Source organism: Arabidopsis lyrata (genome assembly GCF_000004255.2).
Source record: "Arabidopsis lyrata subsp. lyrata unplaced genomic scaffold ARALYscaffold_1, whole genome shotgun sequence".
NCBI lineage: Eukaryota > Viridiplantae > Streptophyta > Magnoliopsida > Brassicales > Brassicaceae > Arabidopsis > Arabidopsis lyrata.
In genome coordinates this window covers 4,419,039-4,439,438 of record NW_003302555.1, presented here as the reverse complement: position 1 = coordinate 4,439,438, position 20,400 = coordinate 4,419,039, and the positions used below count along the sequence as shown (strand labels likewise).

At 34.8% G+C, this 20,400-nt stretch overlaps 5 protein-coding genes across 6 annotated transcripts; 1 reads left to right on the top strand and 4 right to left on the bottom strand.

Moving 5' to 3' along the window:
- Nucleotides 1–3: 3 nt before the first annotated feature.
- Nucleotides 4–4,688, bottom strand: LOC9325914 (protein STRUBBELIG). The gene is made up of 16 exons (XM_002889804.2): nt 4,216–4,688; nt 3,700–3,829; nt 3,531–3,602; nt 3,313–3,378; nt 3,141–3,212; nt 2,987–3,058; nt 2,836–2,907; nt 2,688–2,753; nt 2,524–2,589; nt 1,954–2,444; nt 1,498–1,856; nt 1,136–1,407; nt 925–1,063; nt 720–835; nt 426–582; nt 4–311 (listed from the first exon to the last, which is right to left on the bottom strand). The coding sequence occupies exons 1-16, from the start codon at nt 4,304–4,306 to the stop codon at nt 249–251; spliced, it is 2,304 nt and encodes a 767-aa protein (XP_002889850.1). The 5' UTR covers nt 4,307–4,688; the 3' UTR covers nt 4–248.
- A 4,100-nt stretch (nt 4,689–8,788) lies between these two features.
- Nucleotides 8,789–9,953, bottom strand: LOC110225326. The gene has a single exon (XM_021014774.1). The coding sequence runs from the start codon at nt 9,758–9,760 to the stop codon at nt 8,963–8,965; it is 798 nt and encodes a 265-aa protein (XP_020870433.1). The 5' UTR covers nt 9,761–9,953; the 3' UTR covers nt 8,789–8,962.
- A 1,041-nt stretch (nt 9,954–10,994) lies between these two features.
- On the bottom strand, nt 10,995–13,492 carry LOC9328682. The gene is made up of 2 exons (XM_021014775.1): nt 13,038–13,492; nt 10,995–11,468 (listed from the first exon to the last, which is right to left on the bottom strand). The coding sequence occupies exons 1-2, from the start codon at nt 13,350–13,352 to the stop codon at nt 11,298–11,300; spliced, it is 486 nt and encodes a 161-aa protein (XP_020870434.1). The 5' UTR covers nt 13,353–13,492; the 3' UTR covers nt 10,995–11,297.
- A 2,236-nt stretch (nt 13,493–15,728) lies between these two features.
- On the top strand, nt 15,729–16,472 carry LOC9325913. Its single transcript, XM_021013949.1, has one exon. It carries the CDS (start codon nt 15,996–15,998, stop codon nt 16,233–16,235), a length of 240 nt encoding a protein of 79 aa, XP_020869608.1. The 5' UTR covers nt 15,729–15,995; the 3' UTR covers nt 16,236–16,472.
- Nucleotides 16,473–16,971: 499 nt separating this feature from the next.
- Nucleotides 16,972–19,567, bottom strand: LOC9328681 (glucose-induced degradation protein 8 homolog). Of its 2 annotated transcripts, XM_021011102.1 has the most exons (9): nt 19,498–19,567; nt 19,287–19,349; nt 19,171–19,194; nt 19,050–19,076; nt 18,687–18,969; nt 18,488–18,594; nt 18,195–18,317; nt 17,771–17,933; nt 16,972–17,501 (listed from the first exon to the last, which is right to left on the bottom strand). In XM_021011102.1, the coding sequence occupies exons 3-9, from the start codon at nt 19,192–19,194 to the stop codon at nt 17,365–17,367; spliced, it is 864 nt and encodes a 287-aa protein (XP_020866761.1). In that variant the 5' UTR covers nt 19,287–19,349; nt 19,498–19,567; the 3' UTR covers nt 16,972–17,364. The 2 variants fall into 2 exon arrangements, with proteins under 2 accessions (XP_020866761.1, XP_020866762.1); XM_021011103.1 differs by lacking the exons at nt 19,050–19,076; nt 19,171–19,194.
- Nucleotides 19,568–20,400: the final 833 nt, after the last annotated feature.

The following is a 20,400-nucleotide window of genomic DNA, read 5'->3' as shown; positions in this document are numbered from 1 at the left end:
CAATTTAAGAACAAATAACATGACAAATCATCTTGAATACACGATCAGGGTGGTCAATAATGCTGAGCCAGTGATGGGATGGGCTTACATGATGATGACCCCATAGCTCATTGAGTCATTTCCATCAAGCCAACATACACAAGTGTTATTATAATACAAATGAAATAAGAGTTCCATTCATCAAAGGACAAGAACAAGAACCTGACAATAAACTATAGCTTCTGCATCTTAGTTCAAGGTTGTATATCTTAGATCATATGTTGAAGATCTTGAACTATTTCTGATATCGGCGGTCTAAATCCTGGTTCCATCTATAGAAAAAGATTAGCAGGCAGAGAAGTCAAAAGGGTTAGTTGCTTTTCTGATGTCATTGCTTGACATTGCTTTCTCATCTAGTTTGGTGATGAATGAAGTGAACTTTTTACCTGCAGTGAACGTGATATGATATCTGCAAAACGTGACAATGATTTCATTGGATACGCTCCGTGTAATGACGGATCAACCATTCTTGTCAACGCATCAATGTCATGAAGCCGAGGAATCGCCCACTGAGCTAGTGTCTGATGTCCCCTCGGCCTTGTCCTGCAAAAAAACCAGAGTTTTGTCTTGAGATAGTATAGTACAGTGATTCTTCATAAGAAACATAAGTGAAACATGTTCTCTTTTGAGTTCAGAATCTTTTATGGGTTCTATTAGTTGTCTCTTTAGAGTATGCTAACCTGTCAAATGGTCTCCGTCCAGTGAGCAGTTCTAACATTACAACCCCAAGGCTAAATACGTCGCTCTGACAAGTGTAGCTTCCATACTCGACCTCAGGAGCGGCATAACCCGCCATCTACAATTTTTTAAGCAAACATCATTTCCTTTACAGCACTCAGTCTTATGTTTGGGATCTTAAGAATAAGACAACATACAGAATTTTACCTGACTCGTTGGACGCGGTGGTAACATATAAGCCAAACCGCTGTCTGCAACACGTACTGAGAGCTTTCCATCAAGAAGAACCTTGGAAGACTTGAAATTCTGGTGAACAACCGGCGGTTGACATACCTCGTGAAGAAACCTGAAACCAAACTCTAAGATTCTAGATGTTCCAAATATAGATTGGCATAACATTTTCAGGTTCTTTACTTACTGCAATGCCTTGGAAGCTCCTAACGCAACATTCATACGCACATTCCAAGTGAGCTTCTTGTGCAACTTGCGGTCTAAATGTAGTGCATCTTGAAGTGATCCGTTAGGACAATACTCATACACAAGTAACCTTTGACCAAACTCGTTACAGTAACCAAGAAGCTCCAATATATGACCGCGTTTAAGCTTCAACACATTGGAGACTAGATTGAGGAATTCACCGTCACTCTGTGTTCTGTTGATGGTATTGCTCAGCTTCTTCACCGCAAGAAACTATAGATCACAACATGTCAAGAAGTTAATAAGAATGCACAGCCTAAAACATTGTAAGACCAAATGACAGACAAGAGGAAAGTGTCACACCTTTCCATGACGAAGCTCAGCTCTGTAAACATTACCAATCGACCCTTCCCCAATTATATTCTCTTCTGAGAAATTATTTGTGTATTGCTGAAGTGAAGCAATGGTGAAAACGGTAGCAGAAGATGAAGAATTCAAGCCCGGGGGAAAATGAGCCGCTCTCTTTGAAGCAGAATCATTGGACTGAAACTGCCTCGGTGGTTGTTGCAACGGCTTTTGAGGTGTATTAACATCCTTATTATAATATGAAGTAGGAGGCATTGCTCTCCGGCTTTCTTCAGCCCGTGGTGGCATAGGATACCCATATTTCCTGTCTCCAGCTCCATATCCATCGAAAGGCTTAACCATGGGCTCCCGAGAAACTGTAAAGCAAAAGAAAACACCCGCAGCATTTTGCGGATAGCTAATGAGCCAAAGCACAAGTTTCTTTTCTTCTTGGAAGGAAAAGAATCAGTGTACCTTTTCCCATAGTGGGGGTTGGTTGAGATGGAGGTTTATTGAAGTATGGTCGTTGTAAATCTTTACGAGCTCCAGTGTAATATCGGTTAGATATTTTACTTCTGCAACATCTCCAAAGTGTAACACACAAACCAGATACGAGAACAATTATGGCCACTGAAGAAACGACTAGAATGATTCTTTGAGTGGACCAGAATTTTCCTGATCCTGAACCTGAAGGAGGTGATATTTGCAAGGTAGGTTGCCCTGACCCAGTGTTCCAGGGATCCCCTCCTCCATTATCAGAAGAAGGTGGCGACCAAACCAGAGGTGGTGATGGTGGTGGATGTTGTGGTTGCAGTGGAGCAAAAGGAGCAAAAGGTGCTGGGGGAACACCGGAAACAGGAGGGATACGGGGAACAGGAGGAGCATGGTGAGTAGCGGGAGGAGGATCAACCACAGGCGGAGGAGGTGGTGTTATAATCGATGTATTGAACGGAGTTCCATCTTTTCTGCAGTTATAATGACAATGAAACTTGAATGGCTAAAAAAAAGGAAAAAAACATTCAGCTTTTCTCTTAATATACTTACTTGAAATTCGGAACTTTCAATAGATTTGGCGGTATAGGTCCTGAGAATAAGTTGTTTTCTACATTCCTGAATCAAAGATATGAAAATACCATAGTGAGTTACTGAAGTTGGCTTTATGGTTGGAGAGTCAAGAACAAAGAGTATGCAAGGTAAAAAATGATTACAATTCAGTTAAGAAAAGATCCTCTATAACCTCAAGTGTTCCTGTGAGCTTGTTGTCCTGCAAATACCTGCAGTCCAACCACATTAGATATAAAAGCAATGATAACAATGTTTTTGTAAAATTTCATATTCTGAAATATGTGCACTTACAATATCTTAAGAGACGCTAAGTCTCCCATGGAGGAAGGTAAATGCCCGTCCAGTATGTTAGATGATAAGTCCCTGCATTAGAAACTAAATGCGTAAGTGAAAGACGCTGAGGGGAGGAAGCAAAATGAGACTTAGTGAGGAGAGAACATACAGTTTTGTCAGTTTTGATAGCTGCTGAAAGTAATCTGGTATCTCTCCTGATAGAAGATTGTTTCCCAGTGACCTGAAGGGAAAAGAAAGAGTCTGCTTCAAACCGAGGAAAATCGCAGATGTAAGTAACGGTGTCTTCTTTAACAAAGACTCACAGTTCAGACAAATCGGATAGAAAGGACAATGTAAAGGGAATGTTCCCAGTGAAGCGATTGCTGGAGAGAGATCTGAAACAAGAAATGAAAAAAATGGAGTGTCTTTTAACTGTTTATACTGTTGGAAACATAAGTATTGCCATAAACATATATAGTCAATTCTCAAACGCACAAGTTTCGGATGGAAGACGGCAAAGCCTGCGGAATTGTCCCTGAAATATGATTGCTACTGAAGTCCCTGTCCATTCAAACAAGGAAGAGAGAAAGAGTATTATTCAGCAATTCAAAATTATAGTGAATGGTAACAACATCTTGTATGTTTTTTATATAGCAAGAAGCTTCAAAAGAAACATGAAGATGAAACAAAACAAGACAAGAAGCTTTGCTTACATGACTTGGATAGATGAAAAATCAGCCAAAGTATCACTTAAGCCTCCACCTACCTTCATGCCAGGTATCCTTCTGCAGCCAACAACAATAATCACCTGGTCAGAACCTGATTTGGTGACTCTAAAGCAAACCATAACAAAGAGTTACAAGAGCAGAAGAGGAAGTATACATTTCTGTGATGTTTGAGGAGTCACAAACCACACCTTCCCATTTTTCTCCACAAGGGTCTCCTCCAAAAGCAAGCCAATGATGTAGAGATGGTGCTCCCAAAGTGATGTACAAGTTATTAATCGCAGAAACTGTAGAAGTTATTAAACAACAAACAAACCCATCACTATATAATCAAATCTAACATAATTATTCTAGAGATTAAAGAATCTTTCTGAAGATAACCAATTAATGAAGAACAATAAGAACAAATTTCTTGGTCTTGAACTAAAACCCTAACAAGAGCTTATGTGTCAAAAACCAAAACTTTTTAGGGTTTTTGAGATTAGCCTCAGAATCATAGAATCTGCCAATCTAGAGCTTCCCAGACAGCTCTAGTGTTCACCTAGTTTACCCTAAAACTGATGTAAGTCATTTTCACTAGACAGAAGTCAAAATCTAGAGTGTTCACTAAACCAAAATAAGGAGAGTCAAAGCAAAACCCAAAATGAAAAACTTTGCAGAGAGAGATAATTACCATCTCGTAGATTAGTAACTCCAGCTGAGAACGGCATTGTCAAGGCTAAAACAGAGAGAACAAAGAACACTTGCCATCTTGTAAAGCTCATAACTTCAGTCTCCACTGAAGATTGGAAAACCCTTGAACTTGGATTTGATTGTTTCTTTCCAATAAAAACGAAGATTTAGAGGGAATGTGATGAAAACACCAGGAAGAAGAAGAAGAAGAAGGGATATTCCTGATTAAAAGGTAAAGTGAATCATAATTTCGTCGGATTTTGAGGAGAGAGAGAAAGAGGAAAAGAGATTGAAGAAGAAAGAGAGACTAGTGTAGTGTAGTGTAGTGTGTTTTGTCTCGAAGAACGAGCGGCTTACAAAAGCCAACGGCTTTGTTTTTCTCTGTTTAAGCCTTTAAGTTTCGTCTCCAAAGTGTGAAACAGAGAAAACTTGCCAAGACTTGTCTCTCTTTTATGTTTTTTAATTACTATAGTTTCTTTCTTTCATGTAATAATTGGATTTTTCTAATGCCATCAGGTAGAAAAATAGAAGTGAATATCATTTTGATGTAGATTACATATTCCGTTACTTCACCTATTAAAATCCAAATAATGTAACAGGCAGAGTTTATCACTTATTTCAGTGAGATGGGCCAAGAAAAACAGTTCAAGTAAGAAAAGCTCTGAGAATTCTTTAATGGAAGAAGAGAGTGAGAGGCCCTACTAGGTCAAAAATATCATCATTTTCATCCCACGTCCATTTTTCTTAATTTTAGTGCTTATTGGTGGTAAAAATGTGTTAATTGTGTGAGTGTTTTTTTGTCTACAAATTCTGAAATCACAACACATATTACGATTTACATGTCGTCGATGTTGTAGTTTAATTACCTAGGAAGTAGAAACGCTTAAAATGTTAAAGATGAAGATTATCATTGATATTTTCTAATAGTTTTATCAATGACTTAAACTGAAATTTATGAAAATTGTGTTAAAACCTTAAGAAGAAAAGAAGATATAGTAAATTCATGATTACACTTTGTGTTTTTCTATTAACAATTAAGAATTCTGGTTTTGTGTTTACAGTTACAACCCTTGTTCTAAAAATCCCCGCCTAGACCCGATTACTCCCCGCTTAATCGCTAGGCCCACCCTATCCGCCTCGATTAATGACTAATCCTCTAAAGAAATCAGTCACCCGATTACTCTCCGCCTAATCCGATTACTTCCCGCCTAATCCGATTATTCTCCACCTAATCTTACATACCCCAATTATTTTTAGATTGCTAGTATAAAAAAACTTTTAATTTTTGTTATTCAATCATTTGAATTGGGACTTTGTAATGTTTTACAATAACTTATGTTCAAATTTTAATAAAAATCATAAATTTGTAATAAAAATCATAAAAATTTGTCTCAAAATTACATTTTTATGTATTTACTGCAATTTTGAAAATAATATTGGATTGATATGTTTTAAGAATATTAAAATAACCCTAAAACTAATCCCCGATTAATTCTCGATTTTAATCCGATTTTCCGATTAATCGCTAGGCCCATACCGAGCGCCCGACTAGCGCCTAGCGATTTTTAAAACAAGGGTTACAACTAACAATCACAATTTATCAATTTCTTTGGAATATATAGTTAATTTGTATTTTTGTTTGTTGGTTCATTGGTTGATGTGATGGAGGACTTGTGAACAATTCCATAGTAATAGTTTAATAGAAAGCCATAATTTCATAGTTTGAGATGAGAGTAACTTTGATATTCATATGTGATTACTTCTGATATTCACATAAATTTATTTACGACCTGAATAATAACAGCAAACATAAATTTGTATGATCAATAAAGTATAAACATGGTTGGTTTTTGATTTTTTGATTTTTTGTCGAAATCAATTATCAATCGAATTTTTTTGGCTTGTCAAAATCAATCAAGTTCACCGGACACAATAATACTAAGTTGCGACTAGTAAAAAAATCCCATTCTTATGGGCTATAAAACAAAATATGACCCAAAATTGGTTGATAGTGGGTAATGGTAAAGCCCATTTGAAAGATGATTCCTCGTAGGCCTAATAACGCAAAGAGATTGCAACGGCTACTTTCAGTCTTCGAAGAAAAACTATCGTACATGAACCCCTTTATTTTACTCAAACGTTTCAAACCAGTAAACCACTATGCCAACCATAATAAACCGAGCCAAAATCAAATGAATATACCGAATCAAATGTTTGTTTCGACCGAAACTCAAACTAATTCTTCACAATTTCGATTTTCTCCATACATAACCGAACTTGAACCAAAACCATACCAAACAGTGTTATTGGTTTGTGATTTTAATAGAGTTTTAGTGACTTTAAATGTTATATAGAATATGTTGTTATTCAATCAAGATTTTTAAAAAGTTTGTTAAAGTTTGGTGTTATTAGTTTAAGATTTGTAAAAAGTAATCTAAAATCTTCATAAATCTAGAGTTATTGGATTCATACTTTTATAAAGTCATTAAAAGTTTTGTGTTATTCAAATACAACAAAAGAATCTAGGATTATTAATGAATTAAATTATTATGTTATTGGTTTATGAATTTCTACACTTTTCTTCACAAAACAAAGTCATGAAAAGTATCATAAAAATAGAGAGATTGTTTGGAAAACTTTACAAGATTATGAAATACTAATCAATAAAATTATGGAAAACTCTCAAAAGCTCTCTAACAATAGTTTAGAATTTTTCATTTGTTTACTTTCTATGATTTTATTAAAGTCATCTAAATTCCATGTAAATTAGAAACCAATAACACTCCTAAGGTAGGAGTCAGAGTCATTTTGGTTCTTGTAATTCAGAAATCAGAAACCCCAAATCAATAGTCGTATAATAAAACACTAACTAAACCATTAATTGAAACATTATGTTAGTGCGAATAATGATTAATGACTGTAGCACTTAAACATATACTTAGCAAAATTAGTTAGGAGATTGGAAGATGTATTAGAGTGAATGCAAACTATTGGTCTCTTTAATAAGTGTTTAGGCAAAATATAGATAGATATTGTAAAGTTAGGCTTTATTATGGTCCTTAATTTTTAACATGGTCTCTCATTACCCAAAAAAGGCGAAACAAGATTAAAGAATGCAACATTACTTTAGAGCATGATTAACAATGATATCTTAAAAATGGTTCTTAGAAGTATTAAAGTAATAATATGACATGTGGTTGGTTCTTAAGGTTAGTTTTGGGTCTTAGCTAAGCCACTTTTCTTAGTTTTGGGTCTTAGCTAAGCCACATTTCTTACTTAAAAACTCTTTAAGATACCCTTGTTAATGGTGGTCTTATGGTCACCCGTTAGACCAGAGGATCCAAGGCACATAACGAATGTTTTATTTATTTAATTAATCAAATCTACACGAATTTTGGTTCAAGTTTTGGTTTTACATCATCCTAGCATTTTCTGCCCTACCATTTTATATCCGTTATAAATCTTCTAGTAATCGTAACACGCAACATCAGAAAGTTTCAAAGAAAAAGTTCTATAAATTATGAAAAGTAAAAAAAAACTTCAAAAAATTTGTTAGACGATACTAGGATACAATTTGCTGTGATGCACTTGATAGTTTTGAAAATATTAAATTGATCAGAATTATTGGTTTGTCTTGTTTTATTTCCCAAATACACAAGTGTGACACATAAACTCTCTAGAGATGTAACGGTAAAGAAACTTTTTTTTTTCTCTCGCCGGGAATTATTCAACATTCGTCAAATAAATTAGTTAACGTGATGTTGTTGTGGGGTACAAAAGGACAAACAAGAAAGCGTTAAGAAAAGCATAATCTTTACAGTGCTCTCTCCAAAAGATGAGCCTAGAAAAGTTTTTTTTTTTTTTTAATTGCTATCAAAATTTTTTTAAAAAAACGTTTGAATGATAAACCACAAAATCGAATTTCTGTACTTTTTAAACCACACCTAAAAACGTTTACTTTTCATACCTATCGTAACCAAAAAGGAAGGATCCCAGTTTTGTTTTACACGATAGAAGAAAAACTAAGATATTTAAGCAAGGCTGGTAAAACTAAAATAAACTATTTTATACACAAAATAGAACCTACTAAAACGGTTCATGTAAAACTAATTACTACTATTTTATACACTATATAGTTTTTACAGTCTATACACTATATTGAATCAACTCTTAAAACAATTATAAATGAACTACATTTTGATTGGAATAAAGAAGAGTATTGGAATAACTAAACCAATACTCTCCTGTTAAATATTTTATCTAATTCTTTAACTCACACACTTATAAAACTCAAATAATCATAATACATTGTTTGAAATTTAGCCTTTAGATGATAACACAACAAATAAACTACTAATAAGTTTAGCCTTTAGATGATGAAAACTCAAATATCATAATACATTGTTTGAAATTTGTTGGTTCGGACGATCATAGTAAATTGAATTTAGTGTATGATGGTAACTTTCTTTTTGGGGTCAATGTTACGTGACTTTCTGATTTTGACTGTCAGAAAAAATATAATACTAATTGATGTCACGGAAGCAAATCTTTTGCCGCCCTACTCACACATCATATAATTTAATTTAATTTTTCATTTTTTTATAATGAAAAACAGAAAAACATTTTAGTATTTTACAAAATCCACAACCAAACAGATTCTGCAGTGGCGAAGCATGTGAAATCTGAATAGATAAAATAACTTCGAAATTGTAAATTCCGGCGACAATTCGATAATAAGATATATTATCTCATAGAAAGATGAAACACTCTAATGAAACAAGAGGGTTCTCAAAAGAGTCGTTAGGGGTAGAATTGTAATTCCCGACAGAACCCGGCCACTTGTGATGATTACAATCTTGTTCCGACCCGTTCTTATTCGGATCAAGTCTGACCCGACCCGGAGACTGATTTTGTCTCCTCATTGCTCCACAACTGTCCGTACTTTGTTGACTCCGAGTTGGACCCATCATGACGGACCTGTTCATCGCCGGCGACCTTGACCTTCTCTCGGATCTTTCAGTCGGGTCTCTTTTACCCGTACCCGGCGGAACCAGCCTTACCGAGCCAGCTTCTTCTTCGGAGTGTCTCTTACGAGGAGACATATCGGTTCTCCGGTTTGGATAACTAACCATGACCCGGTTCCGAGATTTCGCCGGAGATCTCTGTCTCACTACCTGAGATTTCATCTGTTTCACTTCTTCCTCGTCGTATCCATTCACGATCGAAAGCAAACTCTCGCTTAAACTACAAATCTCGGAAACCTCCGATCCTTTTTCGGGTTCAATCGTACCGGGCTTGGTCAAAACCGGTTCTTGAACTACGTCGACAACAATTCCGGGTTTCTTCTCCTCATCTTCTTGAATCTTTGTCGTCGTCATCTTATCCACCGTCGAATTGTCGTTAGAGGAAGTGAGCAATGTAGTTTCGGACAAGACTTCTTTGACTACTGTCTCTTCATCGACAACTGATGGAGGTGGTGCGGTGTTCTTGCCGGAGACAGGATCATCTTTCTTGTCGGCGGTGGCGGAGCTGAGGCAACAACCCATAACAGAGAACGGCGTTGTTTAGGTGGAGATAACGAGCCTCTTGACTCTTTTTGGTGCTGTGTGAATGTGAAGTGAGAGAGTTTTGGGTATTTATTGGCAATCTTTTACTTTCACCAAATGTTTTTTATATTTATTTATCTATAAATAACAGTGAAACCACTAATGTTTTATGACAAATAAATAGTTATAATCTGAAAAAGCAGGCCAAAATCTAGCTTCGATATTTGTTTTTATTATTTAAAATGTCTAGTTGAGAAAAAGCTAACAGTGAAGATTTAAGTTTTTGACATAATTTGTTTGTTGTAGTAATGCGTTAAGTCGTTAACTACACAACTAGTTGAAGTAAATTACGAACATGACCAGTAAGTATAATTGTTATGCACGAAAAATACTGCTCCAATTCCGTGTACATTATCATACAGCCATGCAAAGGTCTAAAGATTTTCTTAAGACTTGTTTTCATTTTGAACTTGTAAAACAGTACAAGAAGTAATTAATTAATAATGCTATCTATTTTCACATAGTTGTACATATGACATTTGACAAAAAAAAGTACAGTTTCATCAGCGAATGACTGAATGTGATTTCGAGTCAATCCAAACGTGAAATCTCGACTCTGATACTGGTAAATTCGTTCATCAAATTATGACGCAAATGTATGTACATTCTCAAATTCACACATGCCAAATACTCGTATAAGTCAACTTTTCCGAAAAATAAGTGTACAACATATGACACAAGTACCATTTACATGACTAGACGAAAAGAAAACTGTATATACCATTTACCTTAGTAACATAACAGTGACTATCCACATTGACTGGTGACTATCACAACAAAAGAGTTAATGTCTGTATTCCAAAATTCCAACACATTTCAGACTTTTCACTTACTAATATGAAGATCTCTACTCCATTGAAAATTTTAACAATCTAATTCAAAAATCTCTCAATCCAAAAATATCACTGTAAGAAAAAATAGCATCCCCTAGAAAACTCACAGTTTTTAATACAAAATTCGTCTGCTCCTTCTTACAGTTAGTTTTACAATTTCCCGATATTAGAATTTATAACCAAGTTCTTGTTTAAAGGGAAAACAAACGTACTATAAAGCAGCTCCACATGACCTCCGAGTTCTCTATCTTAGAGAAAGTTTGATATCTTGGAGAAAAAAAAGAAGAAAAAGAACACACTCTCTAGTCTCTTCTCTTTTCTTCTTTGCCAACTAAGTCATATAAAAAGCAAAATAACAGAGAAACTAAATAAACCCAAGTCAAATCTTGAATATATGCTTAAGGCTATAAGCTAAAGGGCATAAACCAGTTTTTGATCCTAATGCTATTTACACAAAATGCGGATAAATAATCTCCCCGAACCCAATCAATGTAGCGAAATCATCGGGAGAGAAAAAAAAAAGAACAATACAAGAAAACAAAAACATCCGATGCCAAACTCAACTCAACTGAATGTGGTTGGTCGCTCGAATGTCAAATAAGCCAATGGTGAATGGTGATGGAGATAAGATAAATAAACAGTCTTTAACATTCTTGAATGGAGTTTGAGTTGGAGGAGTCTCTTGATGAGCTATGTTGATCCTGAGACTGTGAGATGTTTTGAGGAGGACAAGGCACGGGCGCTGGATGAGCGATGAACGTAGGGATATCATCTCCTGGCATCAATACCGATACCCCGTTTGAGTAAACAGTCATCTGCAAATCAAAGAAACAAAAACCACATAAATAACAACACAACATATATCCAACAGATAGAAGAAGCAGAGATTCTCAAAAAGAAAGCCGACAAATCATAAGCAAATGAGAATTTTGAGTGGAAGAAGACAATGACAGATCAAAACATGTGTCATTGTTCCCCAACAGCAACTCAGGTTAGAATGAAGAAAAGGGCAAACACACTTGGTCTTAAGTTTACCATTTATGGGTCCTCCCATGTTTTTGAATGGTTCTATCTACTCTTTGAACACATGGTTTGTTCCATATCCATCTAATATCAATCTATAAATGCCAATTAGTCTTTTTAATCAAAATAACTTTATCTAACAAAAAAAATAAGATGTAACAAGAGCTTCTCATCAATAATCAAGATCCAGAAAGAAGAACTAAATCCAAGTTTAAAACCCATTTCTCAAAACATATTCAAGTTTATCTCTTGAGTGGGATTCAATAGCCATTTGTACCAAAGTCAAGCTAAAATTCAGTACTTAAGATATGAGGGACAAAGAGCTCTCCAAGAAACTATTACCCTCAAGAATATGACAAACGAAAAAAGTTCCCAAAGAAAACACAATCTCTAATTACATTCAAGTTCACATATAGATTGAAAGATCATCAAACTTGACAAATGGGGCTACTGAATCTGTCCTACTCCTAGTCTTCTATGAGATTAGAGTCAAGTAACCTATGTAATCACTCAAGAAGATGGAAAAACAAGAATAGACACTCTAGAATATGAGTAATGTTAGGTTTCAAGAAAACTTGTGGGACCATTAGTGTTCCTAGGAAATGTCAGTCACACATGGTTTCAGACATTGACGTTTAGACCTCATCTTCCATCTACAACACGCATAGTTAGTATTATACGCGTCGACATCAAATACTTACAAACGAATCAATCTTCAACAAACAAAACTTTATACACCTCTTTCTTGTCTCCTTCGTCATTCATTATTAAGAAGGAAAAAAAAAACAGAGAGATTCTAAAATGACGAAAGAGATCAATGAATGCATCACCATTTATACATACATACATACATATAGATACACACTCAACAGTGTATGCATGTGTGAATAAGGAAGCTTATGAGACATCTTTAATGTTGATGATGTAAAAGCATGTGCAATGTTGGGTCTCTTTCAATACTCAAATAGTACACAGAATCAACACTTTTTGATGTTTTCTCCTTCTGCTTTTGGTATGAACGTGTTCACATCAAATGATAAAATTACCCCAAAATTAAAATTGTAACCTTTGGCATAATTAATCAAAAAGACTGAAGCTTTTTTTTAATACTACCAAATTTCGATGATTTAAGGAAGAAAACACATAAATAATTCTAACATCTAAAACCAAAATTAAGTGTCAAAATCAGTTCTTTTTATTTCTACCAAAAAGAAATCAGTTCTTTTTATAGAATTGAAGAACAATGAAATCTCTAGATTAGTCAAAATGTGTCAACATTTAATTAACAGTAAGTAAGTAGACAATAATGCGAAAATTAAGGAATTTGTGTTGGGAGAAGGATAAAGTAAAAAAGGACTTGCCTTGGGAGATTGATAACCGAGTTTAGTTGCAGCACCATTAAATCCGACCCGAGAATCCATACCCGGAAGGACCCGACTTGAAGAGGAATCTGAGTTAGTAGTTGAAGTAGTGGTTGTCCGAATCAGTCTCTCGAAGATAGCCATGACGAGGAACATAGAGATGAGAATAGCTGTAGCAACGAAGCCAAAGGAGACAGCGTTAACTGAGTCGTCGAATTGAGATTTCCATGGCTCTTCTCGCCGGAGATTCATCGGAGCTCCGATAGGTGGCCATGGATGATTCAGGTTAGTCTTTAAGTGCTCAAGGTCTCTCATTTATGTGTGAAAAGGTAAAGAAGCTTCAATGTTCTTCGTTTTTGGGGTGATACAGAGAAGAGAGAGAGATGAGGAGGAGGAAGAAGAAGGAGAAAAGAGAGGAGGAAGCAAGTGGGGCTAATATGTGAGAAAGTGAAAGTTTTGGGATTTAAAGAGAAATTAAAAAATAAAGGAAAAATTATTACTTTTCGGGGACACACATGTTGTCCTTTATTGCTCAGCTTTTCTCGAAAACTTACAAAGAGAGTGAATAGTGAATTTTTGTTTACTAAAGTAATTAAGAAAATATATGCAGAATCTTTGAGCTTTTATTTTGAGCCACGATGAAACACTTTGTTACCTATTACAGACAGGCGTGGTTCGATGATTATTTTTAATTAGTACAGTAATTGGTTAACCCAAAAGTATACACTAACACTGCATGTCTAAGCAAAAATGTGGTTAAAACCAGATCAAAGCCAAAATAAAAACCAGAAGAACACATTCCAGAAGTTGTTGTCATTAAAAAAGAAAAACATTTCAGCTTAGTTCTCCCCACGAAACAATTTTCCTCTCTATTTAGTTATTTCTCCCCGTTTACTGTTTTCTAATATGATTACGATATTTGATGATAGCTATACGAGCTTACGTGGTCTCTAACGTTGGTTTTAATTTGTTTAATAAGTATATGTTTTATTTTTATTTGTTAATTAATCTTAATCTAAGTGTTGGTGTTGGATCTTGCAAACAAAATTTTAGTATAGGCCCATTCACTGAAAAATTCTTGAAAGAAGTCTCGTCGAGCTGAATAAACAATTGAGAAAGTAACCAAACTCCATTTCAATCCTCAACATTTCACAAAACATGCAAATATCGACAATAAATGTTGAGGTAAAAGAGCAAATATCGAGTACAAAGCACGTATTTAAGATGGAACGACGCTATAAAACTGAACAGAAGAAAGGTTGACATGGAATGACTAATCACTTTTTCCATACAAAATCACCTTTCATTTCATCTCTATATACCGTACGTATGGCTTTTTCTTCCCTTTGAAATTCACTTCACACATTGCCTAAAACTTTATTTTATTTTTTTTGTTATTCAACGAAAGCTTTAATTCCCAATTTTTTCATCTACGGTGGCGGATCTAGAACATATTTCTACATATGACACAAAATAAAAACCATAATTAGTTAGTAAATTTTTTATCAAAAAGAAAACATAGTAGAGGATTCGAACCTAAGATCTCAGATTTAGCATGGGGCAACTTGTACCAATTAAGTTAGAAACACATTAGCTACTAAAACCATTTATTAAATTTATTAACTCTGTGTAAGGCACGTGCCCTACTACCTCCCTACGTAGATCCGCCACTGAGTACAGCCTCTTAAGTCTTAGGGCTTGACTGGTTTAAACGCAGCGGTTGCGGTTGCGGTTGTGGGAGTTTGCAGAAGCGGGCGGTTGCGGTTTCAAGCGTTTTTTAGCGTTTTGACCGACTGGTTTAGCGGTTGAAAACGGGTGCGTTTGCGGGAGATTTACGACTGGTTGATCAGCGGGTACGATAGCGGTTAAACCAAAATTTACCAAAATAAATTTAATATATGATTATAAAAAATTATAAAACACCAGAAACTATAGTTATGAAAAGTATAAATTTTTTAAAAATGATTAATGATTAAAAACCATAAATAATTATTCATATAAATTTTTATATTGAAAACAAAAATAATTATTTATATTAGAAAATTAAAGTTAAATAATAATTATTACTTTAGAATTAACGTGAATATAAATCAGACATGATGATATATATTTTAATTTATTTATTTTCCTTTTTTAGTTTATTTCCTTTTTTACACCAACCGCAACCGCCCGCAACCGCAAACGCTTGCGGGAAGGAGCTTTTGAAATCCAGCGATTTCGAGCGGTTCGAAGCGGTGTGGAGCGGTTTCTATGATTGGTACCAACCGCTAGCAACCGCAACCGACCGCTAACAACCGCTAGGCGGGTGCTAGCGGGAGAACCAATCAAGCCCTTAATCCTACTTTAAATATTTGTATTGACCAAAACCTACAACACAATCAATCACTCTTTTTATATTTTGTATTTTAAAAAAAGATCTCAAAATAAACAAAGTAAATTTTAGCATTGTTATTCTTAGAAACAGTAAAAAAAACAAAACAAAAAAAATCTCAACAACCAACGAAATCTTAGTTTTATTTGTCAAAATTTTGATTTTCTTAGATGCATTCAATTCAAAATCTCTCAAGGTTTTTGAATTTTATTTATATTTTTTTTACGTGTATAAAAAAAGGAATGTTAATTTTAAGAAGAAAAAAAAAGGGAATATTGATTCGTTAAGATAGTAGGAGACAAAGACCAAACAGTTGAACAATAAAATAAAAAGAAACAGAGTATCCGAAAATGATGTTTTAGGCACTCTGCCCAAAGTTTCTTCTTCTTCCTCTTCCTCTGTTATATCTCTTTCTCGTGACCCCCAATGTAAATTCCTCACACGAATTCAACTCCCATTTTATAAAGCTGCTAACTTTTTCTTCATTCCTCCTCCTCTCTTCTTCTGCTCCAAAAAGATCAAAACTTTCTTCCATTTTCAAAAGACCCTTTGACGCTTAAATCAAGAAATTGAGTTTTCTGAGTAAAATGGGATTAGAGGATAGATTCGAGGCGGTGAATCAGTACCGGAAAAAGATGTTCAGGAAGGTGAAGGCTGCGGTGAAGAAGACGAAGAAGAAGAAGCAAACTATGTTTCAGTATGATCCTTGGAGTTACGCTCTAAATTTCGACGACGGAGGATTAGAGAATCCTCAGAGATTCTCCGGCGACTGTAACTGTAAACTCCACAAAATCACTTTGATTTATGTTGTTTCTGTCAAATTTTGACCATGTCAAATCTCTTTCTTTCTCTTATTTGTTTACAGTTTTGAAGCACTCACACTTGTTTCAGTTTCTCTCCCTCTCTCTCCCTCTTCTTTGTGTCATTTTCCATCAAATTTGTTGTTTCTTTCTTTTGTCAGTTAGAGATTTTTTCGTCAAAACTTGAATCTTCTGTTTCAATGTACTTCAAATGGTTGAAAGAATGAAAGCAATTATCTTGACAAGTCAATGATCATTCTAATTATCGATTTTATTTCTGATAACAATTGAAATTGTGAACACACTTTTTGGTACTTACCTTTGTGTATATTCCAATGCAGAGACCGTAATTACTTATTGACCACTTTGAAAAATAAACGAGAATGATTATTTAAAACCATAAAACACATTTTTTGCGTACTAATCTCCGTGTAAGTTCCAACGCTAAAATTTTTGCTATGGTTATTGACCATTTTGTTATAAAACTTAAATATGGGATTCTTTTGAGTTTGAGAATTCTAAGACTAAATTTTAAGTCTAATAGATGACTGAATGAGATACTAAAAATTAGTTAAAGATTTATATTTGAATGAATTACCTCAAATTTGAATTTATGTTTATCCACTAATCAATTTCGAATCAGTAAATCCTTACTTGAAGTATAAACTAGAAACACCATTGACTCGCACCTAACATTCTTCTAAAACATGCTACATTCTTTTTGGACAAATTAATTTTGCAACTATCTTCTTAGGTGACTATAAGCAAAGCAGAGATTATAAAGTGCATTGAAGAAACAGTGCAATAAGGAGACAAAGAAGCAACTTTTTTAGTTAGTTGGTCAAACACTCAACAAACTTCAAAACCAATTCAATAGCCCCTTCACAAGTAGCTTTCTAGGAATCGTACCATGTTGGAGAATAAAAGCCTAACCAGTAACCAACATCTCTTGTTTACTGCTACCACCAAGTGGTCCAATATTTTTCCATCAGAAAGCAAATGACTTTATCATAAGTGCAAGGCCAAAAAACTTCATGTCGATCAAAATATACGATGTGAAGCAATGGAATCCTCATGTTCTTGTAACAGCAGGTTAAAATTTCACTATATATGTTCCCTTTGGCAGAGCCTTTAGTTTCTGAAAGAGGTGAAGAAATCATTCTGATGGCCATGGTGGGTTTATGACTGTGAGCTGGCCAGTGGGCAAAACACTCATGCGTGGATACTCTACTTTTTCATCCAGTTGATTCTGAGTCCAAATCAGCATCTTCAACAAGTGTAGAAGTTTGGGACCTGTTAAGTCACAAACATAAGATCACCATCGAGTTAGTACATTGACAAAGTTTCAAGAGGAAATCTTAATGACACGTGGGAAACTAAGGAATGTAAAAATAGCTGTCTCACTGTAACTATAACAGTTTTTGGCATCATAACCAATTGATCCTAGAGGAAAAAAAAAACCAATTGATCCTATTGTTTGCATATGAACAGTGCTGGAGGTTTAAGCTCATTGTTTTACTTGCTATCTTAAGCCATAACTAGTAAGAAAGTTGAGCAGTTACATTTTAAACCAGTCTGGCTAGTAAGAATGGCTGCATTTACTTCGGCAGCTGTCTTAAACCACCGTGAGTTGGCAAGAAGCTCTCCTACCACCTCCGGGATGTTAGGGAGATCTTTACAACGGAGTATATCCATAGTCTTTGCCATTTCTTCTAGAAACGCCAGCTGCATAAGATGTGGAAAGTTTTATGACCGGTTATGTGTCAGTATACTCTTATAGGATCAAAGATCAGTGGCATTTGTGGACTCACCAAGCAAGATATAGATTCTTTACACATAGATAACATCAACTTCAACGTTTTAAACCTAAGTAAACTACTAAGTGTATGATGACAGAACATATATGGATGAAAGTTCAATAAGATAAATCAAAGACATGAGATACTAACAGGACACACAATGTCATTTTAATGGTCAAAGACTTACGTTCTGTTCTACCAATGGTTTAAGCTCTTTCTGAGCAAACTCTAAGGCCTCCTCATCTGTCATCCCCATGCGGATTCTTTCTATAAACCTTTGCTGATTAAGAAAAAAATTCGTCTTCAGTATCTGCAAATAGCACAAGCTCTCATATGGTTAGAAACTATGACCTGTTAGGAATAGAAAAGCAACATCAGATATGTCCAAGCCAATGATCAGTTTCCATGAAAATGTGAGAGACTCCACTAATGCTTTTCTTAAGGATCACTGATGATGCATAAGATAAAAGGGCATTGTACCTCAGGGTTTGTAGCATTCAACTTCTCAACAGCATCGTCAAGATTTCCGCTTTCGATAGCCTCTATAACAGCTAATCGGTCACTGATGCTCGCAAAACCTACTTCTGCTGTTTCTTGATAAGGAAATAACAGAGACCAGATAACACACCAGCACTAGAAAGAATCTGAAGAAGTTCTTCCACAAGTAGAAAGAGGATACGCTTAGTTCCAGATTCCTTTTGGAATTTCTCCACAGCTTCTAGATATCCTTCAACCACAAGAAAATTCATCACGAGCCTGTTCATGTCTTCTTTCCGAATTTCCGCAGTTCTCAGATACTGCTCCCAAACATCACTCATGATCAATTTCTTCGTTGGTTCCAGAATCACAATTTCTTCGTTCTCTGAAATCTGAGTTTCTTCGTTCTCTGCTTCCACCTGATTTTCTTCGCCACCTTCGTCCACTATATACTGATTTAAGTCGTCTACTTCCTCCACTACATTCTGATTAGGAAAAAGGTCGTAAATACAAAGAAAACATGGATACAAGGAACACAATTGGTGAAGATCGATGAATACATTACCATATCATCTTCTTCAATCTCTATAATCTGAATAAGAAAAGAAGCCACAACAGTAACATTCGAAATCATCACTTAAACATCCGATTCAAAGAAAACAAATCGATGAAGATGAATATATTACCACATCTATTTCGTAATCTGCCATCTGATCACGAAAAAGAAAAAGCAAGAACAGTGACATTAGAACACTACTCTGTTTCGCATGTTGAATCTTTATCCAATCAATTCAATTTTTACCTGTTCTTTAGACGAACTATCGAATTTTCCCGCGTAATGTTCTCTCAAAGTTGACCGAGAAAACTACAATGGAGGCCCGAGAATCGAGGTCTTTAGTCAAAGATCGAGTCGGATACACAACAGAATAAAGTTCCTCATGTTTAACAGTTTAAGGAAGATTTGACGACGAGTTTTCCGGGAAAATCCTGTGAAATTTTCCGAGAAAATATACCTGGAGAGTGAAGGAGTGCTGCGAAACGGTTAGAGAAGTTTTGTGATTCCTTTCCTGCGAAAAGCCTGCGAAATTTCAATCCTAAACCCATATTTATAAACATTTTTAAACCGGGTTTTAGCCGAACCGTTAACAAACCGAGGCGGTTGAATTAGTAACAATATTGGTTTAGGTGTAATTTCCCCAAAAATGGTACTCCCTCCGTTTCAGTTTAGTTGTCGTTTTAGGATTTAAATTTTGTTTCATAATAGTTGTCGGTTTAGGTTTTCAATGCAAATGTTTGGTGAAAATTCCAGTTTTATCCCTACAGTTTTAATGTTTTGGCCAATAAAATTTTTTATAAAATATATTAATAAAAAGTAAAACAGAAAATTTAATGCTTTCTTAATTTGTGTGAAAAAATCTTAAACGACAAGTAAAACGAAACGGAGGGAGTATGATTTAATTTCTATGTTATCAGTAAGTGTCGTTTTTGGTAGGAAACATAAAGGTTAAAATTTCAGATATGTTTTAATGATCCATAAAGGAAACATTTACTTATACATTAATTAAGATAAGAAAATCTGGTAAATTTCTTGTTTTGGAGAAAGATTCACTTATCTAATGTTTTGGTCAAACCTGTAAACATTAATTATGTGTAAGGAGAAAAATGAGTATGGAAAACGTTGAAAATGATAATCCCTCCGTTTTCGAATAGTTGTCGTTTTAACTATATGCACACAAATTAAGAAACTATTAATATTGTTAGTTTTTCAATATAAAAATATTATTAATTATCTATCTAAACATAATTTAACCAATAGTAAATCAAGTTACATAATAAAAATAAATATAAAAAATAAAAAGATAATAAATTGTGCATCAAAAACTGAAAACGACAACCAATTAAAAACAAATTTTTTT

Coding starts and splice junctions, on each gene's coding strand:
- LOC9325914 (XM_002889804.2), bottom strand. CDS start 4,306: ATGAGCTTTACAAGATGGCAAGTGTTCTTTGTTCTCTCTGTTTTAGCC. Junction 3,830..4,215: donor AGTTACTAATCTACGAGATG/GTAATTATCTCT, acceptor TAACTTCTACAG/TTTCTGCGATTAATAACTTG. Junction 3,059..3,140: donor CTATCCGATTTGTCTGAACT/GTGAGTCTTTGT, acceptor TTTTCCCTTCAG/GTCACTGGGAAACAATCTTC.
- LOC110225326 (XM_021014774.1), bottom strand. CDS start 9,760: ATGGGTTGTTGCCTCAGCTCCGCCACCGCCGACAAGAAAGATGATCCT.
- LOC9328682 (XM_021014775.1), bottom strand. CDS start 13,352: ATGAGAGACCTTGAGCACTTAAAGACTAACCTGAATCATCCATGGCCA. Junction 11,469..13,037: donor TCGGTTATCAATCTCCCAAG/GCAAGTCCTTTT, acceptor TTTGATTTGCAG/ATGACTGTTTACTCAAACGG.
- LOC9325913 (XM_021013949.1), top strand. CDS start 15,996: ATGGGATTAGAGGATAGATTCGAGGCGGTGAATCAGTACCGGAAAAAG.
- LOC9328681 (XM_021011102.1), bottom strand. CDS start 19,194: ATGGCAGATTACGAAATAGATGTG. Junction 18,970..19,049: donor AGATTGAAGAAGATGATATG/GTAATGTATTCA, acceptor TTTCCTAATCAG/AATGTAGTGGAGGAAGTAGA. Junction 17,934..18,194: donor AACCATTGGTAGAACAGAAC/GTAAGTCTTTGA, acceptor CATCTTATGCAG/CTGGCGTTTCTAGAAGAAAT.